The sequence below is a fragment of the Budorcas taxicolor genome, chromosome 21, assembly GCF_023091745.1.
Source record: "Budorcas taxicolor isolate Tak-1 chromosome 21, Takin1.1, whole genome shotgun sequence".
NCBI classification, from domain to species: domain Eukaryota; kingdom Metazoa; phylum Chordata; class Mammalia; order Artiodactyla; family Bovidae; genus Budorcas; species Budorcas taxicolor.
This window is the reverse complement of record NC_068930.1, coordinates 38,636,429-38,659,806: the sequence shown is the minus strand read 5'-3', so window position 1 is coordinate 38,659,806 and position 23,378 is coordinate 38,636,429. Positions and strand designations below refer to the sequence as shown.

Sequence of the window (23,378 nt, the reverse complement as noted above, 5' to 3'; positions counted from 1 at the left end):
GGGGCCTGGAGGGTCTACTAGGCAGGTGGGATATCCTATCCTAGGAAGGTGTGGCTCACTGTGAGGGCAAGGACACCGGTGGCAGACACCCCAGGGAATACTCATCAGTGTGAGATCTCCTGGAGGTTGCCATTTGGGCACCAAGACCTGGTCTTACTCAACAGCCTGTAGGCTCCAGTACTAGAATGTCTGTTTCACAATAAAATCAAATAACCCCATACCCACAAGGTGAGCAACAAACAAACTGGAAAATAATTGGAAAAAGTCCCACTCATCAGCAAACATGTTGCCTAAAGTCATCCTGAGTCAACAACTGCCTATAAACACATCCCTTGACATGGCCCTGCCAACCAGCAGGACAAAACACAGCCCCACCCACTAGTAGCAAGTACTAGTCCTTCCCATCAGGAAGCCTGCACAAGCCCCTGAACCAAGTTTACCCACCAGGGGACAGACACCAGAAACAAGAAAAATTACAATTCTGCAACCTGAGAAACAGAGACCACGGACATAGAAAGTTAGACAAAATGAGACAGCAGGAAAATATGCTCCAGATGAAGGAACAAGATAAAACCCCAGAAGAACAACTAAGCAAAGTAAATATAGGTAATCAGCCTTGAAGAGAATTCAAGGCAATGATGGTAAAGATGATCCACAATCTCAGAAAATGAATGGAGGCACAGACTGAGAGGATACAAGAAACGTTTAACAAAGATCTAGAAGATTTAAAGAACAGAGATGAACAATACAGTGCAATATAATTATGGAACAATACAATACAGTGACTGAAATGAAAAACACACTAGAAGAAATCAATAGAATAAATGAGGCAGGAGAGTGAATACATGAACTGAAAGACAGATTGGTGGAATCACTGTTGCAGAACAGAAGAAAGAAAGAAGGATGAAAAGAGATGAGGACAGCCTAAGAGACCAAAATTCACATTATGAGGAGGAGAGAGAGAGAAGGACCTAAGAAAATATTTGAAGAGGTAAGAGCTGAAAAATTCCCTAATATGGGAAGGGAAACACTCACTCAACTACAGGAAGCACAGAGAGTTCCATGCAAGATAAGCCAAAGGAGGAACAGAGAGACACATATTGATCAAATTGACAACAATTAAAGACAAAGAGAAAATATTAAAAGCAACAAATAACACACAAAGAAACCCCATACCATGATCAGCTGATTTTTCAGTAGAAACTCTGCAGGCCAGAAGGGAGTGGCGCAGTATATTTAAAGTGATGAAAGGGGGAAACCTGTAACCAAGAATACTCTACTCAGCAAGGCTCTCATTCAGATTTGATGGAGAAATCAAACGCTTTACAGACAAGGAAAAGCTGCGAGAATCCAACGCCACCTAACCCTCTTTACAACAAATGCTAAAGGAACTTCTCTCGGTGGAATAAAAGGCCACAACTAGAGACAAGAGAATTATGAATGGGAAAGCTCACCGGTTAAGACAAACATACAGCAAAGACAGGAAATCGTCCACACAACAATATGACGTCCAAACCAGCAATGACGGAAAGAGGAGAGTACACAGATGCAGGGTATTGGAAATGCATTTGAAATTAAGAGATCAGCAACTTAAAACAATATTGTACATCAAAACCTCATGGGAACCAAACCTGCAGTAGATACCCACACACACACCCAAATCCACACACAAATCCAAACATGATACTAAACACAATCATCAAATCGCAGGAAGAGAGAGCCGGAGAGGGAGGGAAGGAAAAAGATCTACCAAAACAAATCCAAAACAATTAACAAGATGGCAATAACGTACATATCAATAATTACCTTAACTACAAAAGCTTTAAATGCTCCAACAAAGACACAGACTTGCTGAATGGATACGAAAATAAGGCCCATATATACGCTGGCTGCAGAAGACCCACATCAGCTATGGGCACGCATAAAGACTGAAAGTGAGGGGATAGAAAAAGGTGTTTCATGCAAATGGAGATCAAAAGAAAGGTGGAGTAGCAATACTCATATCAAACAAAATAACTTTAAAATAAAGACTGTTACAAGAGACAAAGAAGGACACTGCATAATGATCAAGAGATCAATCTAAGAAGAAAATATAACAATTGTAAATATATATCCACCCAACATAGGAGGACCTCAATATATGAGGGAAATGCTAATAGCTGTAAAAGGAGACATCTATATTTTATTATACTGATAGTATTATCTTAAAAACTAAAGGGTTTTTTCCTCTTTTGTTGTTTACTATTTCTTAGTCATGATGTCTTGTATCCTTATGTGTTTGCTGAGCTGTTTGTATTTGGCTATATGCTTGTCACTATACTTGAAAAATAACTTTTTAGGTGTAATTTGAGTTTTGAAGATAAGTGAATTTCTTCTAGATTTGCCATAGATTCTGCCAGGTACTTTGGAACACAATCCATAAGTACAATAACAAATTCAAGGCTTGAAAGTCCATTAAGAAGTCCAGGTAATTATAAACTTTCAAGAAATTATTTGCAGTTACTAACTCAATACCTCTTTTTTGTTAATTTGAGCATGTAGACTTTTAAGTTCACAGCTTATTGTGGGGAGGGTTTGACTAGACTTGTCTGTCTAGACTAGACCTCATGATCTTTGATTTCTACACCATCATTTTAGGTGCTCTTCAAAGAGAAGCTCAAATTCTGTGGATTTAGCAAATTCTCTCAGAGAAATAGAGCTACCTGTCTTGATTCCCATTATTCCTTCTGTTTTAACCTAATAATAACTCTTGCATTGGGAGTTCTTCAAGGCTTTTAAGGTTTCCATACATTTTAAACAAGTGTGTTTGGGGTTGGTTTTGGTGGGAAGATTGGCATGAAACCCTAGTCACTGCTAATGAAATCCCCTAAACATCTCTCTACCCAGATCATTAGGAGCATATATTTTACTTCCCTTTTTGCACATGGACTCTCTGTTCTTTATGCTTTCTCCTTAGTTTAAATTAGAGTAACATTTTAAAGACAAAATAAAGTTAAAAAGCTTACATAACAATAAATTAAAATTACCCAAAGGCACTAAGTAAAGTGGTTATACTATTTTGCTTTTTTTCCTGTTTTCTGCCTATATCTTTTTAAGATGCATAAGGAAATTTCATGAGGTTGCAATCACTTACATTGTAATAGGGAAGGAATTAAGTTCTTTGCAGCTTTACGAAAAAGCACCAAGCTGTGTATATTTGTATATGGGGAAAGGATCCTTAAGTTTCATAAGATTTTTCAAGTGGCCTTATCACAATCCATAACAGGTTGAGAATTGTATTGGTTTTCAATTCTGACATTTTTGCAAACGTTTACTGTATTGTAGGGCTTTCTGTGCCAACACAGAGTCTCCCAAGTATTTTTAAGAGTGTCTAGCAGCCTCCTGTGGAGAAGGAAATGGCAACCCACTCCAGTGTTCTTGCCTGGAGAATCCCAAGGACGGCAGATCCTGGTGGGCTGCTGTCTATGGGGTCGCACAGAGTTGGACACGACTGAAGCAACTTAGCAGCAGCAGCCCCCTGTGTTACTCGACAGAACTCTCCCATCCTTTGCTCTCAGTGATGAATGCCTACTTCTTCATGTGTCACAGGTAGCACAGCAGTGAGCTGCCTCCTTCTTAGGAGCTAGCAGACACAGAGCAGTGATGGGTTTAGGTTGATGGGTCTATCACGGATAAATAGGATCTGATGGCTGTCAACAAAATCAAGTCACTGGGCTTTTTCTGCAGGCAGAGAAGCTTCTGGGACACAAAAACATTCACCTCAGTAGGAAGCAGAAAAACAGAAGCCGTCCCCAGTGTCGTGATGCGCTGAGAGTTTGTTCGGGACTCAAGTGACCTGAGAGAGAAATGGTCAGTGCAGAGCCTCATTCTTCCCTTTCCTTTCCCTGGCAGGGCCCTCCACCCACCCAGAAACAGAGCTACTCAATGTGCCTGACAACTTCTAGAAAGATGTGGGAGCAGCCAGGGTCTGGGTGGGGCTCAGGACCAGGGGGTGAAGACATGCAGGTTCCATTCCCTGAGGGAGAAGGAGGAAGTAGACAGGTCCCAGCCTTGATGCTTGTGAGGACATTATTGAATTTGGTGGGTTTGGGGTTCTGGGACACCCAGCCCCCACCTGGTGCCCTAGGTTCCCATTTCTGCGGCCGGCACTGACTCAGCAGCTGTGTGGGCTATTTCACTGAAGGCTTCAGTTACTACCTTACCCCAGGATCCTGGCAGTTGGTGGGCAAGCCTCTTGGGAAGCTCTGGGTGATGAAACTTATCACGGCAGCAGGAGAATGGGACTGTGAATTCTTGAGCCCCCACCTCCATCCCCCACCTCCCACCTTCACCTTTCCTTCCTCTCCCAGGGGCTCAAAGTCTGGCAGGAGGAAGTAGGGGCAACAACTGACTGGGCAGCCTTGCTGGATAGATGCGGCCACTCCTGCTCCTCGTGGCCTTTCTCCTGTCCCCAAGGGCTCGGGCAGGTAAGTGACCATTCCCACCCTCAGGGGCCCAACTCCACCCGATAGACTCTGAAGGAAGACCGCCCAGACACTTGCTAGCCCTGTATCACTGGGCAGCTTGCATGAGTCCACAGTTTCCAGCTTCAGATTCTGAGGGCAGAAATTATATCAGGCCTACCTGGAGAGTCGTCATGAGAGTTAAGTGATGTGGTGTACATAAAGCTCTCAGAACCACCCTGGTTATATCACCTGCTATATAAATGTGCTCTCTGAACTCAGTTGCAGCCCCTGTGTCAGAGCCTAGGGGATCAAGATACAGCGATAACGGGCCCATCAGTTCATCTCTAGATCCTTAAATTCATGAGCTGGACTTCATAGGGATCTGGAAAGTTCCCCGAGGAAGAAAGTGCCACAGAACTTCAGGGAGAGGTGGCACCAAAGGGCTCTGGGTGCGCCATCCCCACAGTAGGGAAACCCTCCTGTGAGGGAGGCCACAGCTGGCTCCACCTTCCGGGCAGGTGGGAGGGTGCTGAGGCTAGATGGAGAGCCAGCAGCACTTTCTTCAGGATCCTGGCACCTCCCCCAGTTCTGTGCCCTGCAGACCCCATTCTCACCAACCACCAGCTCACCCTGCCCCTGCTCATCTCTCCTGCTCCCCAACTTCCAGTCTTTCTGGAGCCACCAAGCTGATGTCCACACACCTGCCAGTGCAGAGATAATCCTAGTGCTTCCTTCCAGGGCAGATCATCGGGGGCTGAGAGGCCAGGCCCCATTCCCGCCCCTACATGGCATATATTCAGACCCTGACACCAGTGGGTCTGACCATATGTGGGGGGTTCCTGGTGCGAGAAGACTTCATGATGACAGCAGCTCACTGCTTGGGAAGGTGAGAAATTAAAGAGCCTCTAGGCACCTGCAAAGCAGGTCCAGAAGAGTTCATGAGAGGAGCCATCGAAGGCAGGTTTCTAGCAATGAATAGGGGACCAAGAGACCAGGAGAAGGCCTGTGTGAATGGATAGAAAGGAGGGTCTGGTCAGAAAGAATAAGAGGGGGAGATGGAAGGCACACCATGGGACTCAAATTGTGAATTCAAGCTCTTTTTCAACTTCTTGTAGGGGAGGCAAAATTTAAGGTCATTGAATTTCCCCCCACCCCCAATCTCAAGGCTGAGCGGTCTCCCCCATCTCAAGGGGAGGCCTAAGGCACAGAGTTCAGCCCCAGAGCCCTCCTGTCTCTTGGTTCCCTTGGCTGAGGTCTCGCTAACCCTGGGCAGTCACTTGACCTGTATCGGGGACCGCAGTTCCTGCAGCTCAAACCTACCTCTAGGCTCCCTTTCCTTTGCAGCCAAATAAATGTCATCTTAGGGATCCACAGTGTCACCGCTTCTGAATGGACGCAGCAGCGCATCCCTGGTCTCAGGCCCATCCCCCACCCCAGATACAATCAGCGGAACAACCGGAACGACATCATGTTACTGCAGGTACTGACCCTCTGGTTCTTCAACTGGGTGGCTCTCTCCCAGCTTGGGGGGCTTCATGTGTCCTGGGACCATGGAGGGGGAATCAGGGCTGACTCCCAGGGTGGTGGTGGGCATGGGGTGAGCATACAGTCCCTGAGGGCCTGCACACTTCCTGCCAGCTGGCATACAGAGTCAGACAGAATGAAGCCGTGAGGCTGGTAGCTCTGCCTCAGACAGAGGGAATGCTGAGCCCTGGGACCCAGTGCACCGTGGCCGGCTGGGGCCTCACCGGACAGAACAGGAGAGCAATCACACTCCAGGAGGTGCAGCTGACAATTCAGAGGGATGGAGAGTGTCACAGTCGCTTCGATTTCTACACTGGCCAAAAGCAGATCTGTGTAGGGGACCCAAGAGAGAGGAAGTCCACTTTCCTGGTAAGACAATGTAGGGTCTGCTGACAGTGCCCAAGACAGGAGGCCCTGGGCACAATGGGCAGAGGGGACAGATTCCATCTCCGTGGCTGCAGCCTGGGGTCCACACCAACGTGACATGGGGGTGCTTTTCCCCATCCATCTGGTGTCTGGGGGAATAGGAGAAGTACCAGACACGCAGGATGTTCATATGCAGTATTTTCCTGGGGCCGGTGAGATATCTTGACCTGGGTTGGGCTGGAGAGGTAACCACAGTCAGGGCTGAAGCCCAGCAATGGGAAAATTCAGAAGCTTTTCTTCTGCACCCCACCACCCTCCCATCTCACACACAGCCAGCCCTGGAAGGAGCTCCCCTCAACCCCCGTCTTCTCTGAGGGTTGGGAGAGGGCAACAGGGGTGGGGAGGCCTGGAAAACAGTGTCCCTTCCCTCCTCTGCCTGTAGGGGGACTCCGGTGGCCCCCTCGTGTGTAGCAATGTGGCCCAGGGCATTGTCTCCTATGGAGACAGGGTGGGGACCCCTCCAGCAGTCTTCACCAGAACTTCCAGCTTCCTGCCCTGGATAAGGAGAACAATGAGACGCTTCCAAGAGTGGAGACCAGAGTGACATCCCATGAGACTGACTCTCCTGCTCTGGGGCAGAGCCCAGCTCCAGGGCAGTTCCCAGAGCCTTAATAAACACCCTCGTCTAGAGTGGCAATAACTGATTTCTAATGTGTTCATTAAACATTATTTGTGCACAACAAAGTGTGCCAGGAGTGAGGGTGAGCTTTGTCGAGGAAGATGGGGTCTCTTTCCCAGGAAAAGTGAATCCCTATTCCTACCATCCTGGGGTCAGCAGGAGCTTCTTCCCTCCTCCAAGCCACCCATTCTTCCGTGTCCCCTCTACCCACAGCCTGGGGAGGCATGGAGGGGCCTACCTCTCCCCAGAGTACGGCTTTCTATTCTCTACCCACTAGAGTATTAAAAAGGACTCCACACTAGGTATTAAAGTGTACCCCCAAACCACGTACCATTGGTGTGAGAAAGATGAGTTGGACAGGCAAACCAAAGGGACAACTGTAATTCTAAACGAGGCCCAATTTAATATATGGTGAACAATTCTCAAACCACTGGGAAACAAACTTTTAATAGGTGTCATTGAAACAAAACAGAATCACTGGATAAAAAAAGATACAGTTGGGTCCATACTTCCTATCATAATCCAAGATAAGACTCAAATGGGATCAAAGATCTAAATGTTTAGAAATCAAGCCATGCAAGTACTAGAAGAAAGGAAAAAAGATTTACTCTCTTTAAAATATCTAACAAACACCCATATCAAAGTTGCGCTTTACACGATGGCCAAGAGATGGGAGCAACCCCCGTGTCTATGGACAGCCAGAGTCTTTCTCCTAAACCCTTTCCCACACCAACCCTCACTGTGGTCTAGACTGGTGTTCTCATTTTCACTGTGATGAGAATCTCCTTCTGGGTTTGTTACTCTAAAATTAAACAAACCTCCACACAATATGTTGACTAAAATAAAATGCCTTTCACCCTGAAGATTAACCCATGACTAATACATCAATATTATATTGAAATAAAGGATTTCTGAAGTGACATAATTTAAACCCAAGCTGTTAGCACCTTAAGGTAACTGTAGAGAATCAGCTCGGAGGCTCTGCATCCATCAAAATGTTAACTACTCCTTGCAGCGTTACATTTCCCACCTGAATTCTTGCAGCTTCCATAATCTGAAATGGAATGATCCATAGGCACATATCAAATCCAGCTGGCTCTACACAGATATGCCCTGGCAAACTTGTCCATTATGTTTATGGGTTCAGGTCAGTTCAGTCACCCAGTGGTGTCCGACTCTTTGCAACCACATGAATCACAGCACGCCAGGCCTCCCTGTCCATCACCAACTCCCGGAGTTTACTCAAACTCCTGTCCATCGAGTCGGTGATGCCATCCAGTCATCTCATCCTCTGTCGTCCCCTTCTCCTCCTGCCCTCAATCCCTCCCAGCATCAGAGTCCTTTCCAATGAGTCAACTCTTCACATGAGGTGGCCAAAGTACTGGAGTTTTAGCTTTAGCATCAGTCCTTCCAATGAACACCCAGGACTGATCTGCTTTAGGATGGACTGGTTGGATCTCCTTGCAGTCCAAGGGACTCTCAAGAGTCTTCTCCAACACCACAGTTCAAAAGCATCAGTTCTTTGGCTCTCAGCTTTCTTCACAGTCCAACTCTCACATCCATACATGACTACTGGAAAAACCATAGCCTTGACTAGGTCGACCTTTGTTGGCACAATAATGTCTCTGCTTTTGAACATGCTATCTAGGTTGGTCATAACTTTTCTTCCAAGGAGTAAGCGTCTTTTAATTTCATGGCTGCAATCATCATCTGCAGTGATTTTGGAGCCCCCCAAAATAAAGTCTGACACTATTTCCACTGTTTCCCCATCTATTTGCCATGAAGTGATGGGACCAGATGCCATGATCTTAGTTTTCTGAATGTTGAGCTTTAAGCCAACTTTTTCACTCTCCTCTTTCACTTTCATCAAGAGGCTTTTTAGTTCCTCTTCACTTTCTGCCATAAGGGTGTGTCATCTGCATATCTGAGGTTATTGATATTTCCCCCCGCAATCTTGATACCCATGTTTATGGGTACTTCTTGTCAAAAATTTTCCACAAAATGTTAACAATACATCTTTGACAACATTCAGTCATTTCCTCTAAATTTGATATCACCTACCCATAGGAATTATCTCTTACTTATATGTTCTCAGGGATAACAGTCTCATTATTAAATGTCTGCATTGCCAGATGGAAAGAATACTTGATGGTGAGGGGCAGGAGGAGAGGAGAGAGCAGTGGAAGAGCCCTCGTGAAGCCCTTCCTCTCTGTGACATTTACTTTGAGCCCCAGAGCTGAAGCTCTAATACTTTGGCCATCTGATGCGAGAGTTGACTCATTGGAAAACACCCTGATGCTGGGAAAGATAGAAGGCTTGGGGAGAAGGGAACAAAAGAGGATGAGAAGGTTGGATGGCATCACCGACTCAATGGACATGAGTTTGAGCAAGCTCCAGGAGGTGGTGAAGGACAGGGAAGCGTGGCGTGCTACAGTCCATGGGATCACAAAGAGTTGGACACAACTGAGCAAGTAAACAACAACAACCAGAGCACCACCCAGGTCAGGAAAGCCCAGGAAACTCCCAGGACAGACCCGTCTCTCCTCCAAGCCTCTCCCTGCCAGTCAGCTCTCCAAGGCAGCTGTCTGCCTCCAGCCGCCCTGCTGGAACGATTTCTACAGACCTCACCATGCCCATGTCCATAGGACAATTCCCTTCATGACCATTTCAGAAGCCAGTTCCACCACTCCTCACAGCTCAGCACACTTCCTTATTAAGCAAACCTCAGCAGCAGAGCTTCAGCAAGAAAACATTTGGCACACCAAAAACTAGTGCAAAAGAACACTGTTCCTCTCGCTCTTTCTCTGCTTTCAACCTCTGTGCTTTGGAAGACCTACTGACATGTCTGGAAAGTCACAAAACCATGACAAGCTCTAGGATGGAAACCCCACCAGGAACTTCACTCCTGACCTGACGGCTCAGGCAGACTTCCGGTCCATAGAAACCTGGTGCCTGTGCCCTGGGGCAGGGCATCAGAGTCAGGAGAAGCCAGACACTGGTGATACATCAGAACTAGCAGCATCACAGAAGTGAGGGCTGGTGACCTTGATCATGGTTGTCTGAGTTTGCCTAGGAAAAGTGGGGACCCCAGGAGCAAGCCACCTTTCTCCAACTCATCCATCAACCTTGAGTTGGAGATAAGACGGCAGCCCCGGACCAGTCCCAATAGCTCATTTCTTGTGGAAATGTTAACAAGAAAAAGAAAAACTCACAGTATACAAAATCTGCCTAATACATCATGAATCATTTCAAGATTTTAGGTGGCATGACCCCCAGAACAACTACAAACTTCACTAGACTGATACCTATCGAGACTGCTTTATCACCAGCAATCCACTCCTGGACACATATACAGACAAAACTCTAATCCAAAAAAATATATGCAAACTATGTTCATAGCAGCGCTATTCACAATAGCTAAGACATGGAAGCAACCTAAATGTTCATTAACAGATGAATACATAGAGAAGATGTGGTGCACACATACAGTGGAGTACCATTCAGCCATAAAAAATAATGAAATAGCGCCATTGCAACAACATACATGCAACTGGAGATGATCATACTAAGTGAAGTCAGAAAGTAAAAGACAAATACCACATGAAATCACTTAGTGTGAAATCTAAAATACGGCACAAGTGAACCTATATTCAAAATAGAAACAGACTCATGGACATAGAGAAGAGACTTACGGTTGCCCCTGGGGAGCGGGTGAGGGGAAGCTTGGAGTTTGCAGATGTAAGCTATTACGTATAGAATGGATCAACAATAAGGTCCTGCTGTGTGGTGCAGATAACTATATTCAGAGTTAATCATAATGGAAAAGAATGTTTCAAAAAAGAATTATATATGTATGTGTCACTGAGTCATTTTGCTGTATGAAAGGAACTAACGCAGCATTGTAAATCAACTATACTTCAATTTTAAGAAAAGGTTGCTTTTTCAAGTTTCCACTGAATTTCCAGAAGTATAATTTTCACAGGCTACATTATGATTCACTGTTTTGTTGTGCAAAAAATTACGAAACCATTTTCACATCCAGAAATTTAACAGGCCTCTCTCCAAACACTTCCCCCCAGTACCCCACATTTGGTTTGCCCTGGCCCAAGAGAATCAGGTGGTTCCATTGATTAGCATCAGCTCTGCATGCTCTGGGGCTTTCCTGAGTTACGAAGCCTAGGATGGTACTAGGGGTTCCCAGAAAGACAAGACTCTTTTGTGCTCCTTACCTTCTGTCCCAGCGAGCCACAGTTAATGTGAAGTTTTCTCATGCCAGGAACCCCCAACATCTGCTCCAGCCTTGTTTGTTGTCATAAAAATCTACAGGTACCATGTATGGTGGGGAGCACCATCTGAACTTTCTGCCCCATTTGATCTCCCCTGAAAGAGAAAATTTTCCTGGAGTTCCGTCTTCATAGGAAACAGGACAGGAACTGCCAGGTGGCCTAAAACCATGAGACGTTCAGAGGATGATAGTCCTCAATGGTCTTTAGGGACCCAGCTCAATGAGATGGGGGGGCCCAGGCTCCCCTGCACAGCACAGCAGGCTTGCAATATGACCTGTTTCCCTGGTTAGTTCTTATCTCCCCATAGAGAGGAGAGGCTCAGCCCTTGTTCTGGAGCACTTCAAATACATGTGAGGGGGTGGGGATCTGTCTTCCAGATAAACCACCTGGAAGCTGCTCTCTCTGACCTACTCTGGCTCTTTCTTTGTCCCTGAGCTTCTCAGACTCTCTGTGTCCTGCTTACTTCCAGATGAGGCTGGTTTCAAAAACTCAAAACTTTTGAGCTCGTGGAGCAGAATACCCTGGCTTCTTTCTCCCCCATCATGAGCCAGGCACATTGTAAATGTCCCATAAATGCTGTTGGATATGTGAATGAACAGTCTCCAAAACTGCTTTGGGTCCTAATGTGATCTGAATTTCAGCACATATTTATCTTTTTAAGCAATTTAACTTTCAAGCCAAAGAGGAACATGTGCAAGGATTAGAAACCAGAGTGAGGCGGGGAAATGGGAGGAGGGGGCCTGGGTGGAAGCCAGCCCCCATGAGAGCCATGGAATCGGTGGTGAGTTGACACTGTGAGGCTCGCCTGGGTTCTAGATACCTACTCTGGTGGAGCAGAGTGGCTCAGGAGAGCGGGGTCAACGAGAGGGTGACATCTAGGAAACTGTGAGATGGCTCCTTCATTCTTGTTCTAGACGATAGCTCCTGGGACAAAGCAACTCACCCTTAGCTTTGGAGAATGGGAAGTTACAACACGCATTCTCAGCTTTCCCTCCCCACCAGGATCCTGTGCCACCCTAATTATAAATAACTTTCCACATGCCAGGGTGTGACCTATGAAAGGGAGAAGACCGACCAGGTCTCCATGGGAGTAGTTTTCTGTAATCTGCATGTCCAGTGGCTGATCTGGAATCTAGCAAATTTCTGGAATGGACTAAGGTGAGGAACATCATAATGATAGTGTCGCAGGCACTGGGGAAGTGGTGCTGCTGGAATAAGCCAGGCCTCTGAGGACAGAGGGCCTTCCCTTGTGGCTTGGCTGGTAAAGAATCTGCCTACAATTCGGGAGACCTGGGTTCGATCCCTGGGTTGGGAAGGTCCCCTTTAGAAGGGAAAAGCTACCTACTCCAGTATTCTGGCCTGGAGAATTCCATGGGCTGTATAATCCATGGGGTTGCAAAGAGTCGGACATGACTGCATGACTTTCACTGAAGACAGGCACAGTCACTTCCTTTAGTCCCAGGGGTTCAGCCAGTAAGAACAAGAGCAACGGCGTCTTCTCTGAAAAGCTAAGCAGGTCTGAAGCAGCATGCAAGTTCTCCTTCCAGGTGTTTTCAATCCTGAGTTTGAAAGGGCAGGCTCAGGCACCACCAATTTACTCCTGGTTCTATTGATTCTCAAGACATGAGCTTTCATCAGAAAAGTCTGTGTGGTAAGGGTGTTTCAGAAGCTGCATTCTTAGGCCCTTGATAGCACAACCAAATTCATCTAGAGAAAGTCCTGGATGGACTTTCTGAACAGAGAAAGGGGTGGGGGGGGGGCTGGTGGCATTAATCAGAAATGGTGTCCCCTTCCTCTAATTTTGATCCTCTAAGACCATAACTCTGACCCCACCATGCCTTGAATTTGTCATTAGGTATCAAAAAGCATACAACTATCCAATTATACTCTGTAGAACTTCACTTTTTTTGGATAGCTGAAGATGTTTATTGTTGTTATCTTTATAAATGCAAAATCACCAAGCAAAAGTCTTTCCTAGAACACATTAGGAAAGAGCCTAGCTGTCCATCAGCTTCTTGGTAGTTTTAGGTAACTGCAAACTGTTGGGGATGGGGGTGAGGACCAGTGACTGCAGATGAAGTGGAGGTGGGGGTGTCAATGAGAGTGCCAGGAAGATAAGGTAGTGAGAGGATAGAAGAGTCTGAGAAGATGGGTTTGACAGACAAATGCACCTGAATTTATTTTATGGTCCAGTCCCAGGTAGCCCATCTAAAGCCAGTATTGTTCTCAACTTGTTGATATTTCAAAGATTTAAAAGATCCCAATATTAAAGTAGTTGGGAAGCATGCAGGTAGTAACAGCAAGAGGATAAACAAAGTTTTGTCATTCATTCTAAGTTTTCTGGGTCACTCCTGTCCCTCCTGGCCCAGGTAATGTGGGTTCCAGGAAAGACCATGATGTGGGCAAAGATTCTGCCCACCGAGGCTCCTTGCTCCTGGTGAGGAACCAGGCATATTTGCTCATGCCATTCTCTGCACATGGGTATTTAAGCGTTGTCAGCCTTAAGGGCAAGTTCCAAGCTATGATTCTACTTAGAATACATGCAGTCAGACAAACAGTTTAAATTACTTTTATTTGTTCTTTTATAATTTAATATAGATATGAGAAGACTTCTGGACTCTTATCTCAAACTGGACATAATGTTTAAGATACTTTGCATGTATTGGCTCAGGCCTTACCCACAAGGAGGAACATATATCTTCTCATTTTCACTCTCTGCCCCAGACGTGGCTGTTAAAGGGGATACATGGCTTCTTAGCTTTGACGGTTTACCGCTCCTCCCCACCACCAATTTGCAAACCACAAGTATGCTCAGCAATGTTATAGTAATTTATTAAACCACTGTGTTGACACATTGGGCTTTAATGTACCTATAAAATATTATTTATGATGTTTGGGGAAGTATAGAAAATCAAAGAGGATAAACTATAATATTAGGCCAAAGCAGGTGTTTATCATTTTAATGCATCTTGTCACATAGAACCATGAGCATTTTCACAATTTCTGTAGCTGGTTTCCTGTGCATTTGGCAGCGCTATCACATTTTTCTGACAGACAGCTTTCCTCTGAGCTATTTGGACTCCACCTTGGACTACACTTGTACCCTACATGTGGCTCAAGCCTCCCTTCTCCAGGGCTCCCTGTGGATCCACATAATGTTGATCAGCAATTGTCTCTCTGTTCTCCTTCTCCCTGCCTCCTCCTGTCTCACCTGACCCACATCTAGCTCTGCTGCTTGGACCAAGGGCAGAAGGCACCTGTGTCGAGCTTGGCTATTATTCCAGGAGAGTAGCTGGCTGCCCCTGTGAAGTCTCTCACTAACAAATCTGGAATTGCTTTAGGACTTTTCAGTGAACAGAAGTAAAAAAAAAAAAAAAAGAATAAAAATGAATAGGATATCAGATGTGTGGAACACCTCATGCAACTTACAAGTAGGGAGTCCCAGAAGGAGAAAAGACAGAGAAAGGAGCAGAAAAAAAAAAATTAAAGAGGGAGTTTGAGAGAGAATGGAAACATGTATAGGTATGGCTGAGTCACTCTGCTGTGCACCTGAAAAAATCACATTATTAATTGGCTATACCTCAATATAGGGTTTCCCTGGTGGCTCAGTGGTAAAGAGTCCTTGCCTGCCAATGAAGGAGATGCAGGTTCGATCCCTGGGTTAGGAATATCCCCTGGAGGAGGAAATGCAACCCATTCCAGTATTCTTGCCTTAAAACTGGACAGAGGAGCCTGGCAAGCTGGGTCCATGGGGTTGCGAAAGAGACACAACTAAGCGTGCCCATGCATGCACACTTCAATAGAAAAGAAAAAGTTGAAAATTTTTGAATAATGGTTGAAAATCTCACAATATTGATGAAAAACTGTGAAGTATCAACGTTCAAAACCAAGAAACTCAGTGAACTTCAAGTAGGAGAGAGTATCAATATCATAGAAGAATGGGCGAGATTTCCCCCACTCCTCCTTTCTTTCTATCCTAGATCTTATCATTTTATTTCCAGCCCAGCCCTCTCTTCAGATAGCACCTCTGGCTCATTCTCTCCTACAGTTTCTCCTTCTGTGTTCTGTTCACACATGAAAAATGCTGGGGTGGAGCTACTTCTGGGGTCTATGACATTATTCAGACACGCAGCCTCTTCTCCTTGATCTAGAAACCAGAGTTCTCTTAAGGGAAAAGTAACTCCAACAATGCTATCTGTGTGCAGAAGTGGTAGCTGCCCACTTTCTCCAAATAACGTCTTCTACTATTAGAGCTTTTTAAGAAGAGTTGCAAGAAATTATTTCTTTAAATTACTTTTTAAATTGTAGTAAAATATACATAATAGAAAATTCACCTATTAACCAGTTTTAAGTGTGCAGTTCAGTGGCATTAAGTACATGAACATCATTGTGCAACCTCCACTATTATCCATCTTAAAAGAATTCTCACCTTCCCAAATTGAAACTCTTAACCCATTAAGTAGTAATCCCCCATTACCCCTTCCCCCCAGCCCCTGGGGATCACCATTCTACTTTGTATCTCATGAATCTGCAAGAGATTGTTAGATAAATGCAAGAGCCTTGAGCATGATCACATTGTCAGGCATGTACCTTAATAGGTAGCAGGCAAAACCTGGGCCAACAGACTGTAAGAGAAAAGGGAGGAAGAGCGAGCTGGGGAGGGAACAAGTCATCACAAACAAGCCTGCCTGACGCCATCCTGCCCCTGACAGCCAGGTTGAAGCCAAGGTTCCTCCTGTCTTTCCCTGCATGTGTACAGGTAGGCTAGAGAGGCCTCGCTCTCCAAACTCTGGGCCATTTTGTAAGCTAAAGAAAGAGGTGAGAAGCAAATATCCTCGGTCATCTGGGACAACTGAAAGATACCCAAAGCCTGATGAGGGCATCTGTTCTTGTTTTCAAGCGAATAGCCCCAGTTCAAAGTGACTGCTCCCACCTGGGCATTCCCCTTCTCTAGTCTTTCTACAAACTTCACGTATTGAGATGGAGAAGGCAATGGCACCCCACTCCAGTACTCTTGCCTGGCAAATCCCATGGACAGAGGAGCCTGGTAGGCTGCAGTCCATGGGGTCACTAGGAGTTGGACACTACTGAGCGACTTCACTTTCACTTTTCACTTTCATGCATTGGAGAAGGAAATGGCAACCCACTCCAGTGTTCTTGCCTGGAGAATCCCAGAGACGGAGGAGCCTGGTGGGCTGCCATCTATGGGATCGCACAGAGTCAGACACGACTGAAGTGACTTAGCAGCAGCAGCACGTATTGAGAAGAATGGGGGATGCAGTGGTGTAGGGAACAAGGTATAAAGAAGGTTGAGAAGTGCTTGCAAACGAGACTCTCAACCAGGGCTGAACGTTCTTGCAAACGAGATGTTCTGCCCAGTGTAGGGAACTAGGTTTAAGGAAGGTTGAGAAGTGCTTGCGAACGAGACTCTCAACCTGAGCTGAACGTTCTTGCAAACGAGATGTTCAGCTAAGAATCCTGTTTGTTCCCGTGGGAAAAGAACATTTCTTGCACACAAGGATGTTTCTCTGATTCCTCAAAAGGAACAGACCCTGGGACAAAACGGATTCTAGGTTGATAAGGAAGTTCCCCAAAACAAAGTCTTAGCTGCAGTAAATAAGTCAAGGTAAAGGTTATCCCGCCCTGCGCCTGCGCACTGTAGAGTCTCTGAATCAGTGCTTGGCAGCTTGCCCTGTAGGTTGTTGTGCGAGGGATATAAAATAAAGTAGCTGTAAGAAGCAAGTGTTAAAATATAAAGATTTAAACCACTCTGCAGTGTTGGTGTTTCATTCCATCGCCAGCACAGTGGAAATATTTGTGGAATTGCTTCCAGAAACCACAGCCCTAGTCCTGATCCTGAGGTTTGAGAAAACTCAATTTTTGACTTGGTCTAGGAGGTACCAGTCTTGGAGCTGGAGAAGAACTTCCACAAGAGAGGATCCTCAGAGGTTAATGGACTCCAGAATATCTTTAGGAGAATAGATGACGAGCTGGAGGTGTTATTTTTTTCAGGAGAAGAAAGTTACGTTGACAGGACTCTAGACAGGACAGCTCCCCTAGATTAAGGACTGCCAGGCTGCCTGAGGTGAAGTTCTTCCTGTGGCTCCAGAGCTGGGACATAAGAAATTAAAAAAAAAAAAAAAAGAGAGAGAGAGAAGTGATGCTTAATATTTATTGAAATCTTTTTACACACCAGGTACTTTGGAAGGAATTTGTAACATACTGTGTCATTTTATCCTCAGAATTCTTTGGGAATCCCTTAATCCAGAGATGAAAAAGGAACTCTCACAGGGTTTAAATAACTTGATAAGTCACTGTAACACAGAGATTCCAACTAAACTCAAGTTAGTCAAACACTGACTTATATCAAACACTGACATATATCACTGAGATGTATGGAGGACTAGAAAGCCCCAGGGAGAGACTTCATTTCAGAGAAAATGATGGGATGACCTAGACCAAGCCACGGGATCCAGATAGGTCTGAGAGCAGCAGGCTGAATGGTCCTGTGGCCAGCGGGACCAGGAGAAAATAGAAGAACAATACCTTCTGATTGAGAGAGGGCTGGCTAGTACTTGGGAGATCAGAGTCCAGTGCCTGTGGAGAACGCAACAAGGAATATTTTCCTGAAGTAAACTTTGGACCCCTGCCAAACCTCTGCTGCTGAGATTTACTTAATGGAGGAGGGTGCTAAGCTGTGAGAGGTAGTGGATTTGACTTTTGGGATGGTCAGGAAGAGAACTGTCCTCTGGAGGTGAGCATGGTGAGGTCTGTAGAAACCTTTCCAGCAGGGCTGCTAAAGGCAGGCAGCTGCCTTGAAGGGGCTCAATAGCTGGAAGATTCTTAGGTAGGGAGATGAGTCTGCACTAGAAGTTTCCTGGGAACTGAGTCTTGACTTGGGTGGTGCTCTGGGGCTCAAAATAAATGTCACAGAGCTTAGGAAGGGCGTATAGGGGTTCTTCCACCGCTCTCTCCTCCCACTTCCGCCATCAAGTATTCTTTCCACCTGGCAATGCAAATATTTAATAATGAGATTGTTTTCCTCTAGAACATACAAGCAAGACATAATTCCTATGGGTGGGTGGTAGCAAATAAAGGGAAAAAATGACTGATTACTTTCAAAGATGTATCACTGATTAAAACTTTGTTGATGAATGACTCACACTGAATATTAGGCAAATGACCTTCTGGTAAGATATATCTATAAAAAGATGATCGAATTTACCAAAGCATTTTTGTATATATCAGCTGGATTTGATGTGTGTTCAGTGATTACTCAAGATTATGGAAAGTGCAAAAATAAGGTGGGAAATGTCACATGGTAAGGAGTAATTAACATTTTTTAAAGATTTATTTGTTTATTTTTGGCTGCACTGGCTCTCTGTTGTCATGCGCGGGCTTCCTCTAGTTGTGGCGAGTGGGGGCTACTCTTTGCTGCAGTGCACAGGCATCTCATTGTGGTGGCCTCTCTTGTAGAGCATGGATTCTAAGTATGTCGGCTTCAGCAGCTGAGGTGCACAGACTTAGTTGCTCCGCACCATGTGGGATCTTCCCAGACCAGGGATCGAACCATTGTTCCCTGCATTGGCAGGCAGACTCTTAACCACTAGAGCATCAGGGAAACCCAGTTAACATTTTGATGAATATAGAAGAACCTCCAGCTGATTCTTTATAGTTACCCTAAAGTGTTAAAACATGATTTTAAACTATGTGACTTCAGAAATCTATTATTTGAATATAATTTTGATGTATTCAGTTCAGTTCAGTTGCTCAGTCGTGTCCGACTCTTTGCAACCCCATTAATCACAGCACGCGAGGCCTCCCTGTCCATCACCAACTCCCAGAGGTCACTCAGACTCACGTCCATTCAGTCAGTGATGCCATCCAGGCATCTCATCCTCTGTCATCCCCTTCTCCTCCTGCCCCCAATCCCTCCCAGCATCAGAGTCTTTTCCAATGAGTCAACTCTCCGCATCAGGTGGCCAAAGTACTGGAGTTTCAGCTTTAGCATCATTCCTGCCAAAGAAATCCCAGGGCTGATCTCCTTCAGAATGGACTGGTTGGATCTCCTTGCAGTCCCAGGGACTCTCAAGAGTCTTCTCCAACACCACAGTTCAAAAGCATCAATTCTTTGGTGCTCAGCCTTCTTCACAGTCCAACTCTCACATCCATACCCGACTACTGGAAAAACCATAGCCTTGACTAGACGGACCTTAGTTGGCAAAGTAATGTCTCTGCTTTTGAATATGCTATCTAGGTTGGGCATAACTTTTCTTCCAAGGAGTAAGCATCTTTTAATTTCATGGCTGCAGTCACCATCCGCAGAGATTTTGGAGCCCAAAAAATAAAGTCTAACACTGTTTCCACTGTTTCCCCATCTATTTTCCATGAAGTGATGGGACCGGATGCCATGATTGATGTATTAATCACAGGCTAATCTTTACAGTAAAAGTCATGTTATTTTAGCCAACATATTATGTAGAGTTTTGTATAATTGTGGAGTAAAAACCCAGAAGGAGACCCTCATCACATGGAAAATGAGAACATTAGCCCACAGCACAGTGGGTTGGTGTGGAAAAGGGTTTCAGAGAAAGACTGTCCATAGACACTTGGGTTGCTCCCATCTCTTGGCCATTGTGAATAGCACAGCTTTGATATGGGTGCTTGTTAGATATTTTTAAGAAAGCAATTTTTTTTTCTTCTATTTTTCCTATGGTTGATATTTTCATTTAGATCTTTGATCCCATTTGAGTGTTATTTATGTTTATGATGAGATGCGGACCTGATTTTATCTTTTTTCCCCAAATGATTATCTATTTGTTTCATTGCAATCTATTAAAAATTCATTATTTTCCAGTGATTTACACTGCCACATTTATTCTTAAATTGAGCCTCTTATGGAATTTCAGTTGTTCCTTTGTTTTTTATGTCCTACCCAGGCCAATGGCACGTGGTTCTCAGGTACCTAAGGGGCCATCTCTGGTAGGGTGGAGAGCAAGGAACCTTACGCTGGGAAGAGGTAGGTCCCTCCATCCCTCTCCCGGCTGTGGGTAGAGGGAACACAGAGAAATGGATGGCTTGGAGGAGGGAAGAGGCTCCTGCTGACCCCAGGACAGTGGGAATAGGGATTCACTTGTCCTGGGAAAGAGACCCCATCTTCCTCGACAAAGCTCACCCTCACTCCTGGCACACTTTGTTGTACACAAATAATGTTTAATGAACACATTAGAAATCAGTTATTGCCACTCTAGACGAGGGTGTTTATTAAGGCTCTGGGAACTGCCCTGGGGCTGGGCTCTGCCCCAGAGCAGGAGAGTCAGTCTCGTGGGATGTCACTCTGGTCTCCGCTCTTGGAAGCGTCTCATTGTTCTCCTTATCCAGGGCAGGAAGCTGGAAATTCTGGTGAAGACTGCTGGAGGGGTCCCCACCCTGTCTCCGTAGGAGACAACGCCCTGGGCCACATTGCTACACACGAGGGGGCCACCGGAGTCCCCCTACAGGCAGAGGAGGGAAGGGACACTGTTTTCCAGGCCTCCCCACCCCTGTTGCCCTCTCCCAACCCTCAGAGAAGACGGGGGTTGAGGGGAGCTCCTTCCAGGGCTGGCTGTGTGTGAGATGGGAGGGTGGTGGGGTGCAGAAGAAAAGCTTCTGAATTTTCCCATTGCTGGGCTTCAGCCCTGACTGTGGTTACTTCTCCAGCCCAACCCAGGTCACGGTACCTCACCGGCCCCAGGAAAACACTGCACGTAAACATTCTGTGTGTCTGGTACTTCTCCTAGTGCCCCAGAGACTGGATGGATGGGGAAAAGCACCCCCTCACATCCCTCTGATCTAGGCCCCAGACGGTAGCCATGGGAATGGGGTCCGTCCCACTGCCCAGTCTGCCCAGGGTCCCCCGTCAGTGTTGGCAGATGCCGTGATCTTACCTGAAAGGCAGACTTCCTCTGTCTCGGGTCCCCCACACAAATCTGTGTCCGGCCATCGTATAACATGAAGCGTCTGCTGCACACCCTATCCCTCTGCAGCCTCAGCTGCACATACTGGAGTGTGTCTGTTCTCGTGTTCAGGCCAGTCAGGCCCCAGCCGGCCACGGTGCACTGGGTCCCAGGTCTCAGCCTGTTTTGAGTCTGAGGCAGAGGCACCGGCCTCACAAATCGATTACGCTGGACTCTGTTCGCCAGCTGACAAGAAGTGTGCAGGCACTCAGGGACTGTCTATTCTATGCTCACCCCGTGCCCCCCACTGCCCTGGGAGTATGCCCAGCTTCCCCGCCTCCCTGATTCCAGGACACAGGAAGCCCCCCAGGCTGGGAACAAGCTGCCCAGCTGAAGAACCAGAGGGTGGGTACCTGCAGTAACATGATGTCATTCCTCTTGTTCTGCTGAGTGTGTCCGGGGTGGGGGATGGATCTGAGCACAGGGATGTGCTGCTGGGTGCTTTCCAAAGTCCTGATGTTATGAGCCCCCAGGATGACATTTATTTGGCTGCAAAGGAAAGAGAGCCTAGAGGTAAGGTTTGAACCATAGGAACTGTGGTCCACAATACAAGTCAAGTGACTACCCAAGGTTGCCAGACCTCAATCAAGGGAACTGAGATACAGGAGGGCTCTGGGACCGAACTTTGTGCCCTAGGTCACCCCAGCCTTGAGCTGGAGGTGGTGGAGGACATAGTGATTTTGAATTTTGCCTCCCCAACAAGAGGTTGCAAAGATACCTTGAAGTCATTATTTGAGCCCCAGTGCATACATTTCATCACCCCGTCTTATTCTTTTTGATCAGGTCCTCCCCCATTCACACTGGCCTGCTTCTTGTCCCCCAGGCTCTACATGGTCTTTTTTTTTTCACCCGTTCAATCTAGAACCCTGCTTTCAGTGACTTCTCTCATGAACTCTTCTGGACCTGCTTTGCTGGTGCCCAGAAGTCCCTTAAGTCCTCACCTTCCCAAGCAGTGAGCTGCTGTCATCACGAAGTCTTCACGCACCAGGAACCCCCCACAAGCTTTCCGACCTACTGGAGTTTGGATCTGAAGAAATGCCATGTAGGGGCGGGAATGGGGCCTGGCCTCTCGGCCTCCGATGATCTGCCCTGGAAGGAGGCACTAGGATTATCTCTGCACTGGCAGGTGTGTGGACATCAGCTTGGTGGCTCCAGAAAGACTGGAAGTTGGGGAGCAGGAGAGATGAGCAGGGGCAGGGTGAGCTGGTGGTTGGTGAGAATGGGGTCTGCAGGGCACAGAACTGGGGAAGGTGCCAGGACCCTGCAGAAAGTGCCGCTGGCTCTCTATCCAGCCTCAGCACCCTCCCTCCTGCCCAGAAGGTGGAGCCAGCTGTGGCCTCTCTCACAGGAGGGTTTCTCTACTGTGGGGATGGCGCACCCAGAGCCCTTTGGTGCCACCTCTCCCTGAAGTTCTGTGGCACTTTCTTCCTCGGGGAACTTTCCAGATCCCTACGAAGTCTGGCTCATGAATTTAAGGATCTAGAGATGAACTGATGGGCCCGTTATCGCTGTATCTTGATCCCCTAGGCTCTGACACAGGGGCTGCAACTGAGTTCAGAGAGCACATTTATATAGCAGGTGATATAACCAGGGTGGTTCTGAGAGCTTTATGTACACCACATCACTTAACTCTCATGACGACTCTCCAGGTAGGCCTGATATAATTTCTGCCCTCAGAATCTGAAGCTGGAAACTGTGGACTCATGCAAGCTGCCCAGTGATACAGGGCTAGCAAGTGTCTGGGCGGTCTTCCTTCAGAGTCTATCGGGTGGAGTTGGGCCCCTGAGGGTGGGAATGGTCACTTACCTGCCCGAGCCCTTGGGGACAGGAGAAAGGCCATGAGGAGCAGGAGCAGCCACATCTTTCAGGCGAGGATGCCCAGTCAGTTGCTGCCCCTACTTCCTCCTGCCAGACTTTGAGCCCCTGGGAGAGGAAGGAAAGGTGAAGGTGGGAGGTGGGGGCTCGAGAATTCACAGTCCCATTCTCCTGCTGCCGTGATAAGTTTCATCACTCAGAGCTGCCCAAGAGGCTTGCCCACCAACTGCCAGGGACCTGGGGGAAGGCAGTAACCGAAGCCTTCAGT

General features: G+C 46.5%; 1 protein-coding gene and 1 pseudogene across 1 annotated transcript; one reads left to right on the top strand and one right to left on the bottom strand.

The window, feature by feature from the left end:
• The first annotated feature begins 4,411 nt into the window (after positions 1 to 4,411).
• LOC128066712 (cathepsin G-like) lies at positions 4,412 to 6,939 on the top strand (annotated as a pseudogene).
• Positions 6,940 to 20,632: 13,693 nt separating this feature from the next.
• LOC128066749 (cathepsin G-like) lies at positions 20,633 to 23,156 on the bottom strand. The gene is made up of 5 exons (XM_052659849.1): positions 23,102 to 23,156; positions 22,237 to 22,384; positions 21,649 to 21,784; positions 21,227 to 21,481; positions 20,633 to 20,794 (listed from the first exon to the last, which is right to left on the bottom strand). Exons 1-5 carry the CDS (start codon positions 23,154 to 23,156, stop codon positions 20,633 to 20,635), a joined length of 756 nt encoding a protein of 251 aa, XP_052515809.1.
• Positions 23,157 to 23,378: the final 222 nt, after the last annotated feature.

Bases quoted from the DNA above. Each gene is read 5' to 3' on its own strand.
- LOC128066749 (XM_052659849.1), bottom strand. From the start codon at position 23,156: ATGTGGCTGCTCCTGCTCCTCATGGCCTTTCTCCTGTCCCCAAGGGCT. The intron at 21,785-22,236 runs GTGAGGACTTAA...TTTCCTTTGCAG, and splicing joins GCAGCTCACTGCTTGGGAAG to CCAAATAAATGTCATCCTGG. The intron at 20,795-21,226 runs GTAAGATCACGG...CTCTGCCTGTAG, and splicing joins AGAGGAAGTCTGCCTTTCAG to GGGGACTCCGGTGGCCCCCT.